At 37.9% G+C, this 22,554-nt stretch overlaps 2 protein-coding genes across 7 annotated transcripts in view; one reads left to right on the top strand and one right to left on the bottom strand.

Annotated features, from left to right (window-relative positions):
• Nucleotides 1-107: 107 nt before the first annotated feature.
• On the bottom strand, nucleotides 108-6,557 carry LOC113099357 (60S ribosomal protein L5). The gene is made up of 8 exons (XM_026264368.1): nucleotides 6,411-6,557; nucleotides 5,890-5,959; nucleotides 5,689-5,804; nucleotides 4,987-5,121; nucleotides 2,793-2,995; nucleotides 2,333-2,510; nucleotides 803-891; nucleotides 108-267 (listed from the first exon to the last, which is right to left on the bottom strand). The coding sequence occupies exons 1-8, from the start codon at nucleotides 6,411-6,413 to the stop codon at nucleotides 171-173; spliced, it is 891 nt and encodes a 296-aa protein (XP_026120153.1). The 5' UTR covers nucleotides 6,414-6,557; the 3' UTR covers nucleotides 108-170.
• A 1,723-nt stretch (nucleotides 6,558-8,280) lies between these two features.
• The window catches only part of LOC113099230 (ecotropic viral integration site 5 protein homolog), a 55,822-nt gene continuing 41,548 nt past the window's right edge, over nucleotides 8,281-22,554 (top strand). For 3 of the 6 annotated variants that reach the window (XM_026264327.1, XM_026264330.1, XM_026264326.1), the window contains exon 1: nucleotides 8,282-8,388. In XM_026264327.1, coding sequence (XP_026120112.1) covers nucleotides 8,386-8,388 — 3 coding nt within the window. In that variant the 5' untranslated portion in view covers nucleotides 8,282-8,385. Of the gene's footprint in view, nucleotides 8,389-9,004; nucleotides 9,278-22,554 lie in introns of those variants that run through there. The other 3 variants (XM_026264333.1, XM_026264331.1, XM_026264328.1) reach the window with 3 other exon arrangements.

Raw genomic sequence — 22,554 nt, 5'->3', positions numbered from 1 at the left:
GTCGCACAGATGCGAAGACAAAGAAAAGTATTAATCATCCTAAACATTTGCAAATCGTGCACAGCCTCACAACTCACAATTGTGACAAGCAATCAGACAGACAAGAGTGTCTTTTGTGTTATTTATTAGAACAAATTCTGCACAAATTAGGAGAAAAGCAAGATCGAGCTCTAGTCCTCCTCTGCAGCTTGAGCCCGAAGGAAGCTGGCCTTCTTCTGGGCAACACGGTCTTTTCTCTGAGCCAGTGTGAGCTTGGCACGGTTCCATCTAGAAAGAGAACCACTCAATTTCAGCAAACAAGTAGCAAGCAATTCTTCCCAGGATTTCTGACTACAGCATTACATTTCAATGAAACAATCACTTAGTAAGTGACACTACCCATGTTTTCCCTGACAAAACAAGCATTAGTCAAGTTTATTGATTTATGTAGTCCCAAGCATAATTCATTAATGTTTTCTACTGTCTAGCTGACTAATGCCTCCACAGTAGTTTAAAATAAAACCTCCTCTAATGGGTCTTCTGACACTAAATGCCCATCAATTAACCAAAACTGCTCTCAGACCCGTCTTGAAAGGTTTACATCAACTGTGCAAATGAAGGACCAACTACAGTTTGCTCAGTATAAAGGGTATCATCATCAAGCAGCAGAATAGTTTTTGTGGACATCCAATGTCAGTTTCTAAATTGTTAAAATGCCAAAATAACTAAAGGAGCAAAAACAACATGCCTCTGAGACTGCAATCCAATCACAATCACCACCAGAGAGTACAAGACATGAAGAAACCAAATGACAAACGGATACCTCTTCTTCTTGACTTCCCGCTTGGGCTTCTTTTCGTGCACTGGGTTCTCCCGGATGGCTGCGTGTGCCTTTTTGTACATTTCCTCCATCTGAGGAAGAGATTAATAACATTACTAATTGCAAGTTATTTAACAGCCAGCTTTATTGTAAAAGCCAATGTTATTCAAATTTAACTGCCAAGTATTTTGAAACTGAAACTATAAATTCTTCGAGATACTCCACCCAAAAAGCATGGTATGCGAGAGGAAAAACACAAGTATTTTAAACTACAAGCCACTGATTTCAGTCAACAGTCATATGAGAGTTCATGCTTTATGTAATCAGCATGTTGTTGATGTAAGCACGTTGTGAAACATGCATGAGAAGTGACATCCTGCATCTCCTTGTGCTTGAGCTTTAGAATATGTCTGCCACTTATGTACAAAAGTTGGCCAGAACTACGGCAGCACGAGAAATCGCAATCGCGATTAGGCAAAAGCTGCGATTGTCATGCACATCCTGTCAGTGAAGCATGGTTCTGTGATCCGTAATTAATCTCCAACCGAAGGACAGAGGGCGCTCTCGCATTGAAAACTCCAAATACACCCCGCAGAAGAAATCCCAACAGTGGTTGCGGTATAAACAGAAGATTTAAACACTTTCATTGATTCAGCATGACTAATTAACACAGAACTACAACAATATCCGATTTTTGAGTTCTTGAAGTAAAAAGTATATAATGCAATGCTAATCTACACAGCTTTTATCACTGCTAAGAAAACTATTAAATGAGGCGTGCCTTATTCCGTGTAAGAAGCCACATCACTCACAGAAGGATTTTTTTAAACACTGATGTTATGGAGTAAAAACCAGTTATTAACCGTGATATTTTTACATGCTTCCAGATGGAGCAACATTTACTACACAGAGCCATAGTTCAGGGAGAAGCTACTCAAACAGCTTTCATTATCGCCAATGATTTCATAATCACACAATTATATCTTCTGCGATTGTTTTTTTGTGTAGCTTGTCAGTGAACTGTAAACTGTAGTAAGTACTGCTACATCTGAAATCTGAAAAAATAAAAATGATTAAAAAAAAAAGGTGATTAACTACTGATTACAGAACAGGCTTTACTGACGAGATGCGCATGACAATCACATTCGGTTAATTGTGCAGCCCTAGCCAGAAGAGATTGTTTATAATACAAACAACCTTAAAGTGATAGTATTTTCCTTACACCAATCATTTCAATTCTTACCGATGGTTAAAACCATCATTACGGTCTTGTTTGTTCGGTTTTTGAAGATTCCAGTGAGGGTTCCATCTAATTGCATTGCTGTAGAGGATTTATTTTTCTAAAAATCTTAGTTCCACAGAAGCCATACACATCTAGGATGGCATGAGAGCGAGTAAATGAGAATGTTTTTAGGTTGAGTATCTCTTTAAATCTAAGATTCAATTGATCTTTTAACAATGCAACTATCAAACATTATGAAAGCAGAATTCACATTTGAAAATTGTAGAGCGAAAAAAAAGCCCAGCACATACGGAATCAGGGGTAACGCCGTTCTTGATGAAGCGAGAGAACTGTTTCTTGTAGGTTTCCTCATCCTCCTCCATCAAGGATCTCATGTATTCAGAGATATTCAGGCCCAGGATGTGCTTGCGGTGAACTTCTGCGTTGAACTCCTTGCTCTCAGTGTCATAGCCAGGGAAACGCTTGGTGCTAAGACAAAGATTAAAAACTCATATGCTGGATATACTAGATTCCAATTACACTCAGCTTGAATTAATAGAGCTCACGCACATTTTGGTGCTTCTAATGTAAACAAATCTCTAAATCAGTCCCGTCTTGAAAATCACATCAATTGGGCAACTACAAGCTGCTCAGTTTCAAACGGTGTCATCATCAAGAAGACCGAATATGACATGGGAAAACCCAGTACAAACTGCTCACACTCAATATTTCAAGAATATGCAGAAATAAATGGTAAGAAGGAAGATCAACCTGTGAGGAATGGAGAGACCTCCATCCACCGCTCCCTTCAGGGCACCGAACACCTTGTTGCCAGTGGTGGTTCTGGCCAGGCCTGCATCCAGGTAACAGGTGAAAGCACCTGGCTGCCCATCAATGCTCTCCACATTAAACTCATCCCCAGTGATCTCCACCTGGCCCTCGTACACCTTGTCAAGGCCAAATTTGTTCAGCAGCTGGAAGAGAGCACATAGTGGACCAGTTATAACCAGGCGTTTGTCTTCGTATCAATTTTCCTGGATTACTCGAGCCTTACAGACCTGCTAAGGGATTGTAAGAGGGCAGCACTCAATACAAGTATAAATGAGCTGCCAAACATTGTGATTACTCAAGCTACATTTAGAGATAGTTAAAAACACACGACCAAATTCTATTTGTATATTAAAGCTAATGCGTTCCAAACAGTTCTGCACAACCGCTAAGAACGATCTACTTATCTAACACACAATCATGGTGCCAGTGCAAAGGTTTTTAACTTTGCCTGATAAAAAAAAAACATGAATACTTGCTAAAGAACTCCATAACTTCAGCATGTATGACAACATGCAGCGAGAAAGAAAGATCGCATGATGCACAAACATCTAAAGTTCCAAGTTGTACCGCACTTAAGAGCATCTCGGTTGAAACTGTATATTTGTAATACACTGATGTGGCAAATGAGACGCATGTTAGGAAGTCTGCCCATTGAAGATATCCATATCACAAGTGGTCACCGGAAGACCATTCCAGTTGTAAAAGACTAAATGTACCAATTTACAAACACAGTTTCTCACATCAAGTAACATGCCTTAATGGGAATTTTTATGAAAACGCATCAGGATTAATCTTACAGTACAGGTAGACAATTTGTAATTAAATACCAATTATATAAATTTGCTGCATCTCAATTCACATATCTCCATGCCTGTCAATCATCTTATCAATGTCCTCATATAGAGTTGCACACACTCCACAGCTCTTTACACACGATCCAACTGTATAAAAGTGACTAGTATGTTAATCTGCCAATTGTTGGTCTTCATGCAATGAACTCGCCTCACAGGACCCTAACATATCTTCATATATTTTCATTGTTGTTGCAGATTTACTTTTTTCTGCAGGTCAAATTACATTGATCACTCAAACCCCTTTATCAAAACCTTTCTACTTAACCTCAATTTAACATTTTACTCATATTAAGGATAAATATCTTCCAAAGCACATTGGGTTGTGCGCAATCTTAGATAATTAGTGTGTGCATGGATATGCACTTTGAATTTCCTCCAGAAATGGTAGACTATTCAGATATCCATGTATTTTAACCTACTATGATTTGGGACACACTTATTCTAATTTTGAATACTATTTAAGTATCCAATAATTTAATGCATAGTATGCAAATTGGGACACACTAATTGTGACTGGTTTTAATTGGACAGTTCACTTCAAAATGAAAATTGTCAATAATTACCCTAATGTTGTTCCAAACCCTATGACCTTTGTTCATCAGTGAAACATGAGCGCACTATGACACATGCGTGCACCGTGATACGCAAACAAAATCTCTTCATTTGTGTTCTGAGGATGAAGCAAGGATTTACAGGTTTGAAATGACATGAGGGACATTAATGACAATTTTCATTTTGGGCTAAACTATTTCTTTAAATTCAACATTACTATGCAAGTTGGCACCTCACATATAGTCCGTGAAAAACAATGTGGAAAGCATTACATTTCATTTCAAAATTGTTTCTTTAGGTCTTGTCATTTCATGGATAAAATCAGATTAAGAAGGTAAATGTAATGAAAGTCCTTAAATATGGACTGACTTTAAACTAATCGCAATCCTCTTGAAGTATGAATATTTAATTCCATTAAAAAGCTTGAGAATGTGAACTCTGGTATGATGCACACTACTTTGTGCAGAGGATGCACACAAGACTTTTGCTGTTTCAGTCATGATTAATGCAACGCAATCTATTTTACTAATTCAATCTCCCGCATGTGAAATGTCTCAGTAAAGACATGTCTTTAATTCAGTCACCATGATGAATGTCTAGAGAATAGAGGTTTACTTTAATGCAACCACTCTTCAAGTTCTTGAAGCACTAGAACTGCAAGGTAAAGTTTCATGAACTAATTTCAGGGGTAAAACGGTCAAATATTAAGTGGCGGAAGTGAGACTCACCCTGCGGGCCAGTAGCAGCCCAGTGCAGTAAGCTGCAGCATAATTTGTCAAACCCACACTGACGCCATACTTGGGCAGCTCATGGGAGTAAGCCGCACACACGATAACATCACCCTCAATCTTGGCGTAGGCAATCTGAAAAACAAAAACACAGTTGACTTGTCAACAAATCAAAATCTTCAGAGATATTGAACTCGCCTCTTATGATGCACTATAATGAGAACACACGTCATATTTTAGGACGTCCTGCAACATGAGCGCTCTATAGCTCGGGGAAGTCGCTCTATAGCGCTCTATAGCTCTATAGGGGGAAGTCGTGGCCTAATGGTTAGAGGGTTGGACTCCCAATCGAAGGGTTGTGGGTTCTAGTCTCGGGCCGGACGGAATTGTGGGTGGGGGGAGTGCATGTACCGTTCTCTCTCCACCTTCAATACCACGACTTAGGTGCCCTTGAGCAAGGCATCGAACCCCCAACTGCTCCCCGGGCGCCGCAGCATAAATGACTGCCCACTGCTCCGGGTGTGTGCTCACAGTGTGTGTGTGAGTGTTAACTGTTCTGTGTGTGTGCATTTCGGATGGGTTAAATGCAGAGCACAAATTCTGAGTATTGGTCACCATACTTGGCTGAATGTCACTTTCACTTCACTTCACTTTCACTTTTCACTTTAGCTGGTCATGACATTTGAACATCTTTGCACTCACCTGGCAGATGATGTCCCTGTTGGAGAAGCGGACAATCATCCTATACTTGGGTGTGTTGTACTTATTCTTGTCTTGGATAACCAGGCGCTTTCGGGCAAAGTAATCAGTTTTTCCCTCTAGGAAGCAGGAAGACAAACCAATGAAAACCAAGCCTGTCAGTGTGACTTTATATCACTGTTAGTGTTAAAACTGCTGGTTCACCTCTCCTTCTCCTGAACTTCACCTGGTACCTCTTGAAGTAGGCCTTGTTCTTCACTACTTTAACGAATCCCTAAAAGACAACATTTCAAAAAGTCATTCACTTCAGAGATCCAACCTGCAGGCGCAAATCAAATGCACATTTTTGTTACAATGACAACGGACGTGTTATAATTGTAAAGGGTTTAAAGGCCTGCATAGTGTTGAAGACGTAGCATGCTAGCATTAATCATGTAAAAATACGAGCAGGTGTTTATATAATACCATATTTTGCATTTTTGAGAGCGTGTCATGTTCCGAAAACCATCATTAATGTTGCAAAATTCACTAGAGTGTGCATGTCTCTGAAACTCATGTGGGAAGGGCTTGAAATCAGCCATAAGCCACGTTTGAACTCGGGTCTATCGGAGAAAATCTTAAATCATCCTTTTATTATCTGCCATCAATCTACAATGTAAAGGCACCAAACAGATCATTAATCTTTAGGGAACGTAAAAATAGAAGTATTGCGAAGCTGTACTGACCATTTTGTAGACTTTTTAGTCTCCTAAGCCGGAGCCTGGAGTCAAACTCGGGTTTTGACTCGGCTGCACGGGAAAAAGAAAGAATGATGTGCGCATGCGTGGTAAATACCGTCGACAACGGGTCAAAACAACACTGCGTGGAGGAAAGTACAGCGACACCTGCTTTTTTGGATGTATAACGAAATATACGAGCGAAAATATGTTTGTGTGTGCATGAGGAATGATTACAGCTCATATTGCTTTGTTTCATGAAAGACCGGAGTCATGTTTATCTGTCTAGGGGAGCACGGGGCTAGTTGTGACGCACGTAGTTTGATTTATTTTTTTTTTTACACATGCTAGCAAAACAAAATTTACAGTATTTATTAGTTACCATGTCAACATTTTATAGAATAAACTCACCACCAAAATTTTATAATCTTTTGAAGATATCGTTTAACATTTATTTTACCATAGTTAAATTAAAATTCTGGCTTAAGTAAATGTTTCATCTGTTTTTATTATTCTTTTAAAAAGAGACAAATCTTCTATTAGTATACCCCACATTGTACATTTTACAGTACGTTGTCACATTTCACTTCCATATTTCTGAGGGTAAATAAAGAAAAACGTATAAAATGTAACTATAAAACAAAGTAACATATTTGTACTAGACAAGTGTAAAATTACTGTGGATAAAAATAAAATAAAAAACAATTCTGAACCCCATGTGGATTTACACAAACTGAGAAAATCTAAAAGTGTTACTTTGTTTTCTGCTCTCCCCTACTTTATAGCCTGTTATCTATGCTGTATGTAGCCCGTTTTTGCTAGGATAGGCTACTTTTCAAATGTTTATTACAAAGAAAGAGTCCAATAAACAAAAATCATTTAGATTCAACAACCAATTCAATCTATTTTATTTTCTTCTTATAGAGATCTATTGTTGGGATGGAAGATATTTAGATTCAGTGTCATTTTTTATTATATTTATTTGTTTGTTTGTTTATTTTATTTGTCTTGATGCCTTTTTTGTCAAATTTGAATTGTTGTTAATTTCCTTTTTTCTGATTCTTTGCCAAGTTATTTGAATATTTGTTTGTATTTTATTTAGAATGCTACAGTATATCTGCATAATTGGAGGTGTGATTATTATTACACTATCCATAGCCTATTATTAATGGCTGTTTGTACTCGAAATGATATGTTCCTAAATTTGTTTGTACTTTACATGTGTTTTAATGTTGATAAAATTCTAATATTTTTGCAATGATTAGTTAATTATTAATATTTATTTACTACTGTGTGAACATTGGAGAGAAATCAAACTGTAATTGTGTGTGTGTGTGTGTGTGTGTGTGTCATTAATTTTGTAATTATGGAAACATGTGGATAATTAAATAGTATTATTATTTATTTAAAGTTATTTAAAATTATTACAAATATTATTTGTAAATAATTCCCCCAGTTGTTACTTTTACTACAGGATGCTACACAGTTTGAGATGTGGTGGAAGTTACATTATAATGGACCTACATATACAACGGCTGTTACCTATGAGATCTTGAGCAATATTTTTTTATAATCTAAACAGAGTAAAAATAAACAGTGTCCTCCTTAATATGTTTACTTTTTAAGAAATGCTGAAAAAAAGTGTTTGACAGCTTAACCTTAATAGACACACCTTCAAAAGAGAACACATTAACCTCATTACATGGAGAAATGAATTCTCTCTCTCGCTCTCCTTTTCTTCCTTAAAATAGGTTCCACGTAAAGCAGTTCTAATAGCCTGGATTGCTGCGTCAGTGATGCATTGTTGGAGAGAGAAAGGTGTGTCCAACATCAGAACGAAATGAGATTAACGTCAGCACAGCCAAGCAAAACCAGAAAAGTTAGTTACTGTGCGGCGACATCTGCAATCAAGTGTACCCAAAAGGTCTATGTATTCACTAAGTTTCAAGAGAAATCTACGTTTTGCAGATGACCTAGCCATCTAATGGTGAGTTTATTCAATTGTCAGCCTATTCTTTTCACAAGAGCCTTTTTAAGAGAATATAATACAGTAAGGACAATCTCAATTCAGCAAGTAATAAAAAACAGTGGAGGAATATGATTATTGTCATGAAATACACTGGGGGGTTATTCAAAAAACATTACAATAGTGAAATATTGACTTGAAGTTGAAACTATTGCTTTAGATACAAAGAAATGAGGTTGAACTGCTTTGAAATTACTTAGCCTATCTGTTTGTATCCAATTATTCTAGTATTTGGAGCCATGTATTGTGAAAAACAAATATATAGGCTAATTGTTATGTCAATGATTCTGAAATAACTACATGTTGTTTATTATGTTTTCCTATATTGACTGGTTGCCCTCTGTTTATATATTATAGCTGTAGCTACATTTAGTAACCGAAGATGCACAGAGAGCAAAACAATGTGGACCCTGATTTTTTTTAATTAGATTTATTATATTATACCTTTTAATGTATTGTTTTAGATTCACTTTTAAGGCAAGAGCGTGTGTTTACATGTACAGTTTGCAGCAGAGGGTAGTAGAGAGCTGATAAGCTATGCATGTAGCGCATTTGTGCGCATGCGCAGTTCTGTCCAGCGCAGCCGCAGCGCAAAGCCCGTCTTCTTATGGCTTGAGTAACTGCTGGAAGAGCTGCGGCAACTGCCTTGTTGTCTGCGCACACAGTCTTTATACACTCAGCCTCTCTTTATGGACTGGACTGTTGAAATCCTGCCCCTGTGTGAAAACTGACCGCTGACGTCGGTCTTGAACCCTCAGTGTGCGCGAGTGTGCAAGGTTACGCAACTTTACCTCGCTCCATGGAAAGTTAATATTTAGCTAAAACCCCTGGAATTGAGAAAGACTTCAAGGTAAACCGTTTGAGACCGTTTTAATATAGTGAGTGTGTTTGTATGTCTGTCTGTGCCTGTTGCAGGAGAGGGGAATGCCGACCAGCGTCCGTTGTTTGTTGTGGGTGTTTATATAGTTGTCCATTTAATTTTTCAGGCTCAGTTTATCTAGCTACTAAAACACCGTTTAAATACTAAAATATGGTTTAAGAGTTGTCAGTTTTGAGCCTCTTAAAACAGTCCTCGAATTACAAGTCGAGGTCTAGACTATCAGTTAGCCACCACTGCTAACCCCTTTAGCCAGAGTCTCAGACATCTCAATAAGACACAACTAACACTAGTCAGTATGCGTAACGCATTATATATATGTTTTTTAATCAAAGTTTCATTTGTCATATGTTGTCTATTTATATTTTTTTATATGCAAATGTACACCAAATTACATGCAAACATATAATGTACGACTGATATTATGAGCTGCCCGATGTTTTGTTTGCCATTAAAACCAGTAGATTTCTTATTTTCCCCGTTATTTTTTTTAGAATTTTGAATAACAGGTCCATGTTTGTGAGCATATACGACTGTCCCAGGTCCACAGAGGTTAATGCAAGTGCGTGTGGTCACAACATTTTCACGGATCACAGTGCCACGTTAGGTTCTCTAGTCCATGGGTGAAACTCAGCATGCATTGATCAGGGAAACTAGAGGTGTGCCATAATAAAAGGCAACAAAGACATTCATTCATTATGGTTTCATACTTTTGCACAAAGTATGCATCAAGAATCATGGCAGTATTTCTATTGCATGCACCCACTTTAATATGGTGCCTTGTTTGCTTGGATCTTATATTAGTGCCAAAATGGTTTCGGAGACGTTGAGTAGGTTCCCAGTGAATTCTAGTACAAACCATAATTTTCTATACTTTACATTGCATGGTTGTGACAAAATCTGAAATATATATGAAAGTTATTTAATTAAACATATTAAAAATAATTACATAATTGGTGAAATATGAAACAAGGACATTAAAGGGGGGATGAAATGCTTGTTTTCACTCAATCTCCTGTTAATCTTGAGTACATATAGAGTAGTACTGCATCCTTCATAAATCCAAAAAGTCTTTAGTTTTATTATATTCATAAGAGAAAGATAGTCTGTACCGATTTTTCCCGGAAAAACACGACTGGCTGGAGGCGTGACGTGTGGGCGGAGCTAAAGAATCACGAGCGCGAGTAGGCTTTTGCGTTGAGAGCATGTGGAAACTGTGACATTACCGTGAGGGAAAAACCATCATCCAAAACAAACCATGGCTTACAGTCAGATTCAGCCATTTATTTATGATCCAGAATCAGATCCCGAGGCTGAAACTGAACGATAGCAACAGCAGCAACGACTCGCTACGAGCAGGGCTCGAACCCGGGTCTCCAATGGTAGGCGGACGCACTAACAAGGAGGCAGAGATATTTTAAGCAGTTTTACTCACTGCCTGCGGTTCCAACACACGATCGTGACCCTTTTTCCTTGGGATTGCATCATCCTTAAGAAATAAACGATACGCAAATCCGTCGTCAAACTAGGCCTTGTTTGTAAAACAAGCATCTTCGAAATGCAGGGAACAAACAAAAACACTTGCACAACTCCGTTGATGCTCTGTAAAAATAAACTCCATCCACTGGTCCCTTAATGCTGTTTTTTTTTGGTAATCTGTGCAGGGTTGTCTTGCCCTGGCAACCAAAAACACACTTCTTTTGTGACTTTTTGCGACGCTCTTGCTCTGATCAGTGAATCGCTCTGATCAGTGAATGTCTGTGCTCTCAGTGCTCTGCTATACGGGAGTGCGCGCTCTTCCGGGAGAAGTGCCTTAGGACCCATATAAGGAAATTCCGCTCCATCTAACGTCACACAGAGCCATACTCGAAAAAAAACTTTCAGAAACTTGTGACAAACCGGAAGGAGTATTTTGGGAACAAGTTGTGAAAATTATGTGGAGGATACAGTGTGCGCCATTTTAAAGACTGTAAAACTATCCCTTACAGTCTTGTTTTTTTATCCACAGTAAATTTAATATAATCTCTAACCTGAGTAAGGTTTATTAATTGTCACCATTAATGGTCAATTTTGACTTAATATTAGATGCTACAATTTGTTAATGAAATGTAAAAAGTTGATCAGTGGCAAGGCATATTTATTTATATAGCACATTTCATATACAATGGTAATTCAAAGTGCTATACATAAAAGAAAAGATGATAATAATAATAATAATAATAGATAATAAAGATAATAATAATAATAAATAAATACAACAATAAAACAAGGAATTTAAAAACTTTGAAAATGATTTAAAAATTGATTTAAAAGACTTAAAATGAATTTAAAACAGTTATGAATAGAAAGTGATTATACATAAAATATAGTGCAATCAGTTCGGACATCGCACAGTACTCATTCAATAAATGCACAGTTAAACAGATGAGTTTTGAGTCTGCTTTTAAATGTGACTGATGTTTTAGCAAATGGCTTTGGGAAAACAGCCAACTGGTTCAATATTTTTCTCTTTTCCATTTAGTGTAATATCCTTGGTGTTTAGGTTTTCAAGGGTGATGAGATTTCTAGTCCAGGAATTCCATACTGAAGAAAAGAAAAAGCATCTTTCTCCACTTTCTCGAGGTCTCTGGTCCCATCAGCGTTGCTAGAGTCACGAGTGAAACGTGAACCACTGGATCTCTAACTCTGGCTTTGCAGTGATTTACAGCTGATCTCCTCTGATCGCTGCTGATCCACTTTAGTCATGAGCCCATCCTTCTTATTCTGTGAACACCGAACTGCATTGCTATGTTCTGTGGTAACACTTTACTGGAGCATGCAGCTTCAGGAAGTGGACTGTAGTATGACCTGAGGTTTGTTTGCTGGTCATATGATTAGATTTCCTTAGAAAAAAAGTAATCAGATTTGTCAGACTGATAGTCTTAAATATGTCAACTAAATGCTTCTGACATTGTTCTAGATCAGAACTTATCTGTGTTTTTGTGGATGTTGATTGACTTGAAGGGGAAGGGTGTGATGTTTGATGGCAGATGTCTTTTGTGGTGGCTTGTGGGTGTAAACTTTGGCTGTGTACCTTGAGATTATAACCAAAGTCTTGCGACCATCTGACTTGCCTTTACTTGCCTTCTGGAACGCTTTTTGTCTGGCAGAGTTGCTTTGCTTTAATGTAATTTTTTTTTCCCCGTAACCCTGAAGCATCGGATATTGGGATCGTTCATTGTTCTCATTCACACGATCCAAATATGTTAGCTCCATCTCACTTCATACAATTTGTCAAATTGAAAATAGCAAGAGCTAAACGGAGCATTCCTGCAGGGGATCTTCTTTTAAATGGCTTCCATGTGGTTTGGTCTAAACTTGTTCTTTTCTCCCTCTGTTTTTCTGTCCTTCCTTTCTCACACATGTGCCTCAGACAAACATCTTGCTTCCATTTGACCTGAGCAAATGGAACTTGTTTGCTTTGCATACAGGCATTTTTGGAGTTCCCTTTTAAAGAGTTTTTCATGACTTTTCAGACTGCATGACTTGGTGAATTTCTGTCCTTAAATGATTGAGTCAGGCAGTAGTGCACAGACGTAAGCAAACCTGCACATTCCCTAACAGTAAAGTGCTGACTGTTGAAAGAGAGTGGAAAGATACAATGCAACAAAAGAAATCTGCTTCGTTTAAGGTTTTTGTAGGTCTATTGGTAATATTCCTGTCTGTCTCGCACAGCAAAATGGCATTGTTGGTCTAACATTGACTCTACTGTTATGTCAGTCTGTCTTATCCTGGCCTTTTCATAATTCAGTTTGCAGATTGTTACTGCTTTGTTCTTGTCATCCCCTTTGACAAACAATGTGAAAAACTAGAACTACAGCCTTGATTTACGCATGCTGTTGAAGATCACTCGATAAGACGCCACTTGCGAGACGGGCCTCCTCCTGCAGGCCCATACAGAGGACGTCATTAAACAAAGTGTGGTTTGAAGACTTAAAGCATTCCATTACAATAAGTCCCTAAAGTGTGGTTGTAAATCAGTGCTTTGTTAAATAATATGGGAGAAGACCATCTGGGCCATATAAGAAGTCATTGACTATATATGAAGTGTTCATCTGCTGTAGGGCTACGATATTGGAAAGAAATAATAAGTGACTGGGGTGATTTTGTAGGTGAGTAAATAAACATAGAAAGTAGGCCTCAACAAATTACAATAGTAGATAAATATAATGAACAAAGATACAAATGAAATAAACATTGCTTTAGATTTTTCAGGTATACTATAGAACCAATTATAATCAATGGTGCAGTGCGGCCCGTCAGAATACTTTAGAAACCTTTATAATCAGTGATGATGTCTACACTGGATGTGTCGTCATGCGGTGCGACAGAATACTATAGAAACCATTATCATCAGCTGCTGTCTACACTGGATGCAGTGTGGTGCAGCATGACAGGATGCTATGTGAGATTGACGTTACATGATATTATGGTGCATGGGTGGAGCAAGAGAGAGACTCTTTGTTCTTGTCATAGCATAACTATTTGGTGTTTTAAACCACGCAGGTGCACGGGAGAGAGCCTATGGAATCACCATTAATCTAAAAAATATACTTTCAAACATACTGATAAACTAAAGTTAAAAATAAACATACTGTATTTAAAACAGCTAGTTCATATATAGTCGGACGCAACTGTCATATCGCGCATCCTGCCACATCTGCGCACGGAAGTTATCAGTCTAAATGTTCTGCAAAAAAAGTCAACGGTGAAAATCAATAGTAGATTTAAAGTCCAATAGTTTAACACTAGTATTGGACATAAATGAACACTTTAAATATAAAGAATTAAAAACAGGCAAGTTCATATATTTGGAGTACAGTTCATTTGAACTGATGGATCAGTCATACAGAGCTCCGGACCGTGAGCCTCATGAAGAGCTCGACGCACTGCCACAGAAACAAGAATGAGATGCATTCTAACATAACTGTGGCATTAAACTCCGTTAGTGCTCGTTTAAAATATTGCCCATATGTAGGTCATTCACATTACTTGTTAAAGTCCAATGAAATAACTTATCTCTGCATATGATGTACGTCTGTTTGTGGATGGAGACTCCTTCACCGGCTACAGGAACTAATCCTCATTTGCGTGCGTGTCTGTCTGAAATGTGATGCTGAAGTGGAATAGCTGGGCAGTTTGATAGCAAAATTATAATAGGATGCCCAATAAAAAATATTCATTATTATTATTATCATTTAATACATTCATAGGAAAATGAGCCTAATATCGTCTTAGCTATCAACAGAGACATCCGCTATCGTCGTTATCTCTGACTATCGTCGATACACGATACTATCGGCTATCGGCACAACCCTATTACATTGTGCTGCAAGATACAACAAATCCCCTACAGTAAACTGTTGCCTTGTTCTATTTATGATGTCCTGACACAGTTCAAATGATTCAAATGGCATTTTAGGGATGGGTGGTATATCGAGTTTGTATGATATATCAATATTTTCTTTATAAGCGCTTTGATATGAGGCAATACCATAGTTTGATATGAGCGTTGAGTGCATCAGAAAATATAGCAGAGACAATCTTCATATTAAGGCCTTTAAAAACTGGTAAGACATAGTTAATGGTTTCGTTTGGCATATTAGTTTAAGCGGTTCGGCCCGTCCTATGCTGACACTAGGCTACTCATGCTGTTTAATTTGTTTGAGATGTGCTGTCTTACCGAATGCATAACCTACATTTCACATGTATATTCTCCATCTGTAAATATACATTCCGCTGAAATATTTGTAGTTCGACAATAAATGTGAAGTAGAATTTTAAACCTACAAGTAAGTCTATTTTTATAGATAGCACTGACTGTAAAGTGACTGTAATCGGGTAATCAAAATAGCCTAACTCAACTTTTTGCTTTTGTTCTCATTATTTTCATTTTTAGCTTAGTGAATTTAACTTCCACTTTAAAAGCCTTATTTTTGTTTTTAGATTGCAATGTTAATGTTGTTAGAAAGAATTGTGATTTTTAACCCTTATTTTGCACACTATATTATGGCTTACATGGTTACATTCACTTCATTTGTTTTCATAGACTTTAATAGGCCTATGTATTGTTTTGATGGACAACATTGGGCGATGAGTGAAAAAAAAAGAATATGTATATACAAGAGAATGCCAAGAGTGTGCAAAGCAGTAATCAAAGCAAAAGGTGGCTACTTTGAAGAACCTAGAATATGACATTTTCCGTTGTTTCTCACTTTTTTTTTTTGTTATGTATATAATTCCATATATAATTCCACGTGTTAATTCATAGTTTTGATGCCTTTAGTGTGAATCTACAATTTTCAGTCATGAAAATAAAGAAAACTCTTTGAATGAGAAGATGTGTCCAAACTTTTGGTCTGTACTGTATATATACACCATATATCGCAAATTGGCCAAAAAATACAGAGATATGAATTTTTACACATATGACCCAGACTTAATGCATTTTGAAGGAAGATTCTGGGTTTAATGGAACTTGATCATTCTCACACAGAAAATGACAGCAAAGGAAGTCAAAAGCAGAAATGTGACTTGCATGAATTGTTCAGTAGAATGATTATTACTTAAACCAATAAGTTTCACACTTTGGGTCACACGCCCAGAGCTTCTTTTTTATATACTGTTACTATGACTTGGTGGTACTCACAAACAGACTGAGACAGATTGAAATGCATTTTCATTCAGCCTTTCTCTTGTTTTGTTTTTTAAAAAAATGGTCTAAACAGACACATTGCATTCAAACATTGGACTGTGGTTTTAACAGTAGGGTTGAAGGTTATGGCCAAAAAATTATCACAATACATTTTTTCATGTAAGTCAGTTTCAATTATTGTAACGATATTTGTCAAATCAAAAACAATTCCTAATTTAATGCTTATTAATAGTAGTAAGTAATATGTTTAGGTATTGGGTAGGATTAGGGATATAGAATGTGGTCATGCAGAATATGTGCTTTATAAGTACTAATAAACAGCCAATTTATTAATAATAGGCATGTTAATAAGCAACTAGTAATTTGTGAGAATTGGTCTCTATGCTAAAATGTTAGCATTAAATCTTTATTTTCTTTATTGCTACTCTTTGTTGTCAGAAAATGACAAACACTTGCCAAACAGGATAATAAAAACAAGTTTTGTTACAACCTGTAATGGTTTGTTTTGCATGACATTTATTAAAAAATGCATAAAATAATGAAGACAACAGGTTAAGTAAAAAACTGGCTAACATTAATCATCGTCAAAACCACACAACAACATTTGAAAGGCTGGGACTTCCTTTATTTTCAAAAAACAAAGCTTTTTGCAGTTACTGGATGGCACATGGCTGATTTAGGAATCCATTGCTACACTGCACATTATTTTGTCCAGTTTTCACCCAGAATGCCTCTTTAGAACTTGAATAAGTGTGAAATTGATTTAATGTGTGAATAAGTGTGAATCTGGAATTGGTTATTGTGAAAAACACTAAACCTCTTAGTGGGCTTCCAGTGTATTGTAACTTAAACTGAGCATATTGATTGGTTTTGCCTGTTGCAAAATGCCTAAACCTCTCCCTTGTCTTACAGCAAAATGATATTCCCTATAGTGAACAGGTGTTGAAAATGATAAATAGCTGTTTTCCAAAATAACCCCATGCCGTGTTTGTCAGTTGTTGTTTTAAAGCTCTCTTTATATTAATGTGTGTTGTTAGGGCAGCAGGTTGGCTCTCCTGTTGACTATTTGGACAGCTGAAGCAGAATCCGTGAACAGTGGAGGTCACAGAGCTTCTGCTAGAGACATGACTGCCTCCTGTTCGCTTAGTTAAAAACTTAAATAAATAAAAAAAATTAACTTTTTTTTTTTTTTACAATTTTTAACTAGTCAACTTAAAAATGTAACTACAACATGATTCAGGTTCTTTTTAAACAACATTTTCTTCCAAGTGCAGCACACATGAAGTTGTCAACAAGATGTAAATGTTAATCAGAATGAGCTTTATTGTCAGGTATGTTTTCACATATGAGGAATTTGTTTTCATGACAGAAGCTTCCGCAGTGCAACAGAACGACAGTGACCGAACCAAAAACTAGAACAAGTAAATAAGGAATAACAATATATAAATTGACAATTGTATGTGCAGGTATATTACAATCGACAGTTTTATATGTACGGGTATATTATCTGCACATTTGAAATGTAGACTAAGTATGTGTGTTAGATAAATAAGTGTATAAATAGTGTTGTGTGTCCCACAGTTATTGTCAAGTGTTCATGAGATGGATTGCCTGAGGGAAGACACTCTTCCTGTGTCTGGCCGTTCTGGTGCTCAGTACTCTGTAGCGTTGACCAGATGGCAACAGTTCAAAGAGGGAGTGTGCTGGTTGTGAGGGGTCCAGAGTGATTTTGCTAGCCCTTTGCTCACTCTGGATGAGTACAGTTCTTGAAGAGAAGTGAGGGTTGTATCAATGATTTGCTTAGCAGTCCGGATTATCCTTTAGTCTTCTGATTTTATAGCTGAGCTGAACCAGACCGTTATAGAAGTGCAGAGGATGGATTCAGCGATGGCAGAGTAGAACTGTTTCAGCAGCTCTTGTTGCAGGTTGAACTTCCTCAGCTGGCAAAGGAAGTACAACGTCTGCTTGGCCTTTTTCACAATGGAGTCAATGTAAGGGTCCCACTTTAGGTCCTGAGAGATTGTGGTGTCCAGGAACATGAATGACTTCACTGCAGTCACAGTGCTGACCATGATGGTGAGTGTGGGGAGAGCAGGGGAGTTTTTCCTGAAGTCCACTATCATCTCCACTGTTTTGAGCGTGTTGAATTCCAGGTTGTTAAGACTGCACCAGACAGCCAGCTCCTTAACCTCCTGTCTGTAAGCAGACTCGTCACCATCCTGAATGAGTGTGGTGTTGTCTGCAAACTTCAGGAGCTTGACAGAGGGGTCTTTAGATATGCAGTCATTGGTGTGCAGGGAGAAGAGCAGTGGCTAGAGAACACAGCCCTGAGGTGTTCCAGTGCTGATTATACGGGTGCTGGATGTGTATTTTCCCAGCCTCACTAGCTGCTGCCTGGTCCACTGACAGATGGAGGTGGGCACGGAGAGCTAAGTTAGTTTGGGCAGGAGGAGGTTTGGGATGGTATTGTTAAAGGCCGAGCTGAAGTCCGCAAACACAATCCTCACATAAGTCCCTGGTCTGTCTAGATGTTGCAGTACATAATGCAGTCCCATGTTTACTGCATCGTCCACAGACCTGTTTGTTCTGTAGGTAAACAGAAGAGGATCCAGCAAGGGTCCAGTAATGTCCTTCAGGTGACTGTATTTTATTTTGATAATGAACAAACTACAATGTAAGTTTGAATCGCTAGAATATACGTGTGCTTCAGGCTCTGGTGTGATCGAAACATCTGATAAATATTTTTTTTTTTTTTGCAGTTCGCAGGGTTAGGAAAATGTTATGTATCGTGAGCATGCCTCTGGATGTCGTTCGAGATATAGCCTTCATTAATGTGGCTTTGTTCTGGTTTAACTGTTTATTTTCTTAAGTCTTCTAATTTCACAGGTTTCTTTTATTATCTTTCACTTTTAATCACATCTCTTACTGTGTGTGGTAAACATGGGAAGGGAAATTAAAGATTTCATGAAATAAGAATGAATTCGATTTATTAATTTTTTCCCTTATTTCAGTTAAATCATGGGTTATTTAGGGAACAAAATTAACGAAACATGGACAATTGCCACAATTTAATAAATCGTAGGAACGAATTAACAAGTTGTAGGAATGAATAGACTACCTGTCCTGTGTCCCGCATCCCTGCAAAGTGCAGTTATCTGATGAAATGGCTTAGTTACTACATTTCTATTGCTTTTCATCTTGAATAACTTTTGTGCTGTTTCTATTTTAATGTACTTTTAAAGTTTCACTCACAGCCGCTCACACATGTTCTGCACATGAGCCGCACTGAGGCAAATATTACATCGGTTAACCGACCATCGACAGCCTTAATCGATCAATCTCTTGTCGACAATTAACCGATAATCGATTAATTGTTTGCATCCCTAGTGTGAATTGTTGTGGTTTTTCAAACCTGCAGTAGAACTCATTCAGATCGTCTGCCAGTTGTTGATTCTCCACAGTGCTAGGGGATGGTGTCTTGTAATTGATGATCTCTTTAAGATTTTTCCACACTGTTGCAGAGTTGCTGTTTTTTTTTTATTTTTTATAATAATTCCTCTTGGCCACTCTGATCTCCTTTTCCAGTGTGTATTTGGGCTGTTTATTCAAGACATTGGCTCCCTTCCTGTGGGCATCTTCTTTGGCCTGATGGAGCTGTCTGAGTTTTGCAGTGAACCATTGTTTGTCATTGTTATAAGTTAGATGAGTCCTGGTAGGAATGCACATATCTTCACCAAAACTGATATATGATGTTGCAGTCTCTGTGAGCTCATCCAGATCATAGGCAGCAGTTTCAAAAGCACTCCAAGCACTGAGGTCAAAACTAGCTTGTAAATCCTGCTCTGCTTCATTAGTCAATCTTTTAACAATCTTTAATACAGTTTTAGCACTTCAGTTTCTGCCTATAGGTTGGTATAAGATGAACCAAACAGTGATCAGAGTGCCCCAAAGCTGCTTGTGGAACAGATTGAAATGCATCCTTTATTGTGGTGTAACAGTAATCATATATATTACTATGGTTGGACATGTGATGTGATGTCTGTATTTTGGCAGTTCACGGGAAAGATTTGCTTTATTAAAGCCCCAAAGAATGATTAAAACAGAGTCCAGGTGTTGTTGTTCTGTCTCTGTGATTTGATCAGTGAGTTTCTGTAAAGCGAAGTTCACGTGTGCTTGCGGAGGAATGTAAACACGCAGTGAATAGAATGGCTTGAAGTTAACGAAAAGCACTTCTAGATCGGGACAGCACATCTAAACAAATCACTCGTTTAACATCTTTTAATAAAAGATGCAAAAGCTACAGCTGCAAATTGTAAAAACTTCTCTTAGACATATTGTGTTCAGAAATAATAGGAGAAAAATGATTTAAGAAATTCTCAAAGTCAAGGTAATTTAATTTCAAAATTACTGAAGGTATAACACCAGTAGATTTTTATTAACTATTAATGTTTTTTAAAAACAACAGCAGCTTTCAGCCTGTCACTATGATGCAAATATGAAATATCAGACATACAGAAGTAGATTTTTACAGGTTTTTTATTCGATTGTGCTGTTTTTCCATAGTTTTTCTGTGTACACATGGATATGTTTGAGTTTTGTTGTGCTTGCATCTCTTGCAGTATGTCATGCATGGAACGCCATTCTAAAAACACTGCGTTCAAGTTAAAAGAAGTTCACTCCCATGTTTTTGCATGTTTAACCTATTCCACTGCCAGTGTCAAATCAAAAGCGCTGTGTGAATGATGCCTAGCTCTAAATTTATGGTTCTTTACAGAGCGTGTCACACGTGAGTGGAAAAAAAACAGAAAAGGACAATATTTGAAGAATCTGGAGAACCACTACAAAAAGAAAAGCAACTCGCAAATCTTTCCTAAATATTGAAATGGCCTTCTATAAATAAGTTAAAACGTGTGACACGTTGAGACATCAATCCATTTGAAGTGACCAAAAATGCTTCACCAGAGGGAAGATTATCTGGGTAAAACTAGACTACTTGGTGTTTTTTCTAACAAGTATTGTAAAACTTAAAGGAACACTCCACCGTTTTTTGAAATAGGGCTTATTCACATTATTTCCTACATTTAGATAGGTGGGCAAATGCATTTTTGTGTCAGTGCATGCATTGTTTTAGTTTGACTGGGTCGGCGTTAGCTTAGCTTAGCACAATGAATGGAATCCTTTGTTGCCAGCTAGCATGGCCTGAGTAAAAGTGATCAAAAAAATAAAAAAAACCCACCTAATTACTTCTTGTGGACTGCGTATTCACAACGAGTACAAATAGCGATCCAGATTAACACTAGGCGATTTCCTAGGCAGATATTGGCTTGGGACTATATTATGGGGAAGCACAGGCGAAGCACTGCTGTTTAGGCGAAGCACTGCTACTTCGGCGCAGAGATATCACGCAACACATGAAATCCCACGACTTCCGTCAACATACCGGCATGAATAGTAGCTGCCTGGTTATTTTCCTTACAGTACACGAATGGCGATGAACATGGCTGATTTTGAGAGAGACGAAGAGGGTGACTTCTCAGACAGTCAAGAACCAGAACCATACCTATTTGAACCAGAGTTTACAGAAGACGAGCTGCGTGCTTTGGAAATAGAACGACAGTAGGAGACTGCGGTCAAGCCAGCCGCACTTCAGAAAAACACCGTCAAGCCAGCCGCGAGTGAAATTTATATGCGCGTGTATTAGTTGCGATCGCTCAACAGCCTGAGGACGTGAGGATGAGAGCCAACATGAACTGGTGGTGTGAATGTGGGGGAATATGCCAATCTATGCCGACGGAAATAGAGTGTCTGTGCTGTAGAGAGTGGGACATGTTTTTGCCATTGATGACCAGGCTCAACACGTCAGATCAAGATGAGCGTGCCCGAAGTTGTGTCACATCTACAGAGGATTTCATGGCGCTGATCCATTCTGCAGTACTCGATTTTTTTTTCCGGTGTGACAAAGTGAACTGGAAAAAACGCCCCACGCCGAATGGACCAAATGGACAGCTGTCCACAGAGTAAGTGATTATTTTAATCATGACGCATGTATAGATCGACCCATATTATACCTGTATTCACATAGAGTTGATGTTTTCATGTGTTGCGTGATTCTCTGCGCCGAAGTAGCAGTGCTTCGCCTGTGCTTCCCCATAATATAGTCCCAAGTCAATATCTGCCTAGGAAATCGCCTAGTGTTAATCTGGATCGCTATTCGTACTCGTTGTCAATACGCAGACCACAAGAAGTAATTAGGTGGGTTTTTTTTTATTTTTTTGATCACTTTTACTCAGGCCATGCTAGCTGGCAACAAAGGATTCCATTCATTGTGCTAAGCTAAGCTAACGCCGACCCAGTCAAACTAAAACAATGCATGCACTGACACAAAAATGCATTTGCCCACCTATCTAAATGTAGGAAATAATGTGAATAAGCCCTATTTCAAAAAACGGTGGAGTGTTCCTTTAAGATCATATATTTTATATTTGAATATAGTGCTAAAGTTATGATTGATTGCTCTGTGTAGTAAATGCTGCTCCATTTGAAAGCATGGACATGA

This window comes from Carassius auratus, chromosome 6, assembly GCF_003368295.1.
Source record: "Carassius auratus strain Wakin chromosome 6, ASM336829v1, whole genome shotgun sequence".
Classification (NCBI taxonomy): domain Eukaryota; kingdom Metazoa; phylum Chordata; class Actinopteri; order Cypriniformes; family Cyprinidae; genus Carassius; species Carassius auratus.
This window is presented reverse-complemented; position numbering and strand designations above follow the sequence as displayed.

Excerpts from the sequence above, each read along its gene's own strand:
- LOC113099357 (XM_026264368.1), bottom strand. Across the intron at positions 5,122-5,688 it reads ACAGGGACATCATCTGCCAG|ATTGCCTACGCCAAGATTGA; the intron begins GTGAGTGCAAAG and ends TTTGTTTTTCAG. Across the intron at positions 2,996-4,986 it reads GGCTGCTACTGGCCCGCAGG|CTGCTGAACAAATTTGGCCT; the intron begins GTGAGTCTCACT and ends GCTCTCTTCCAG.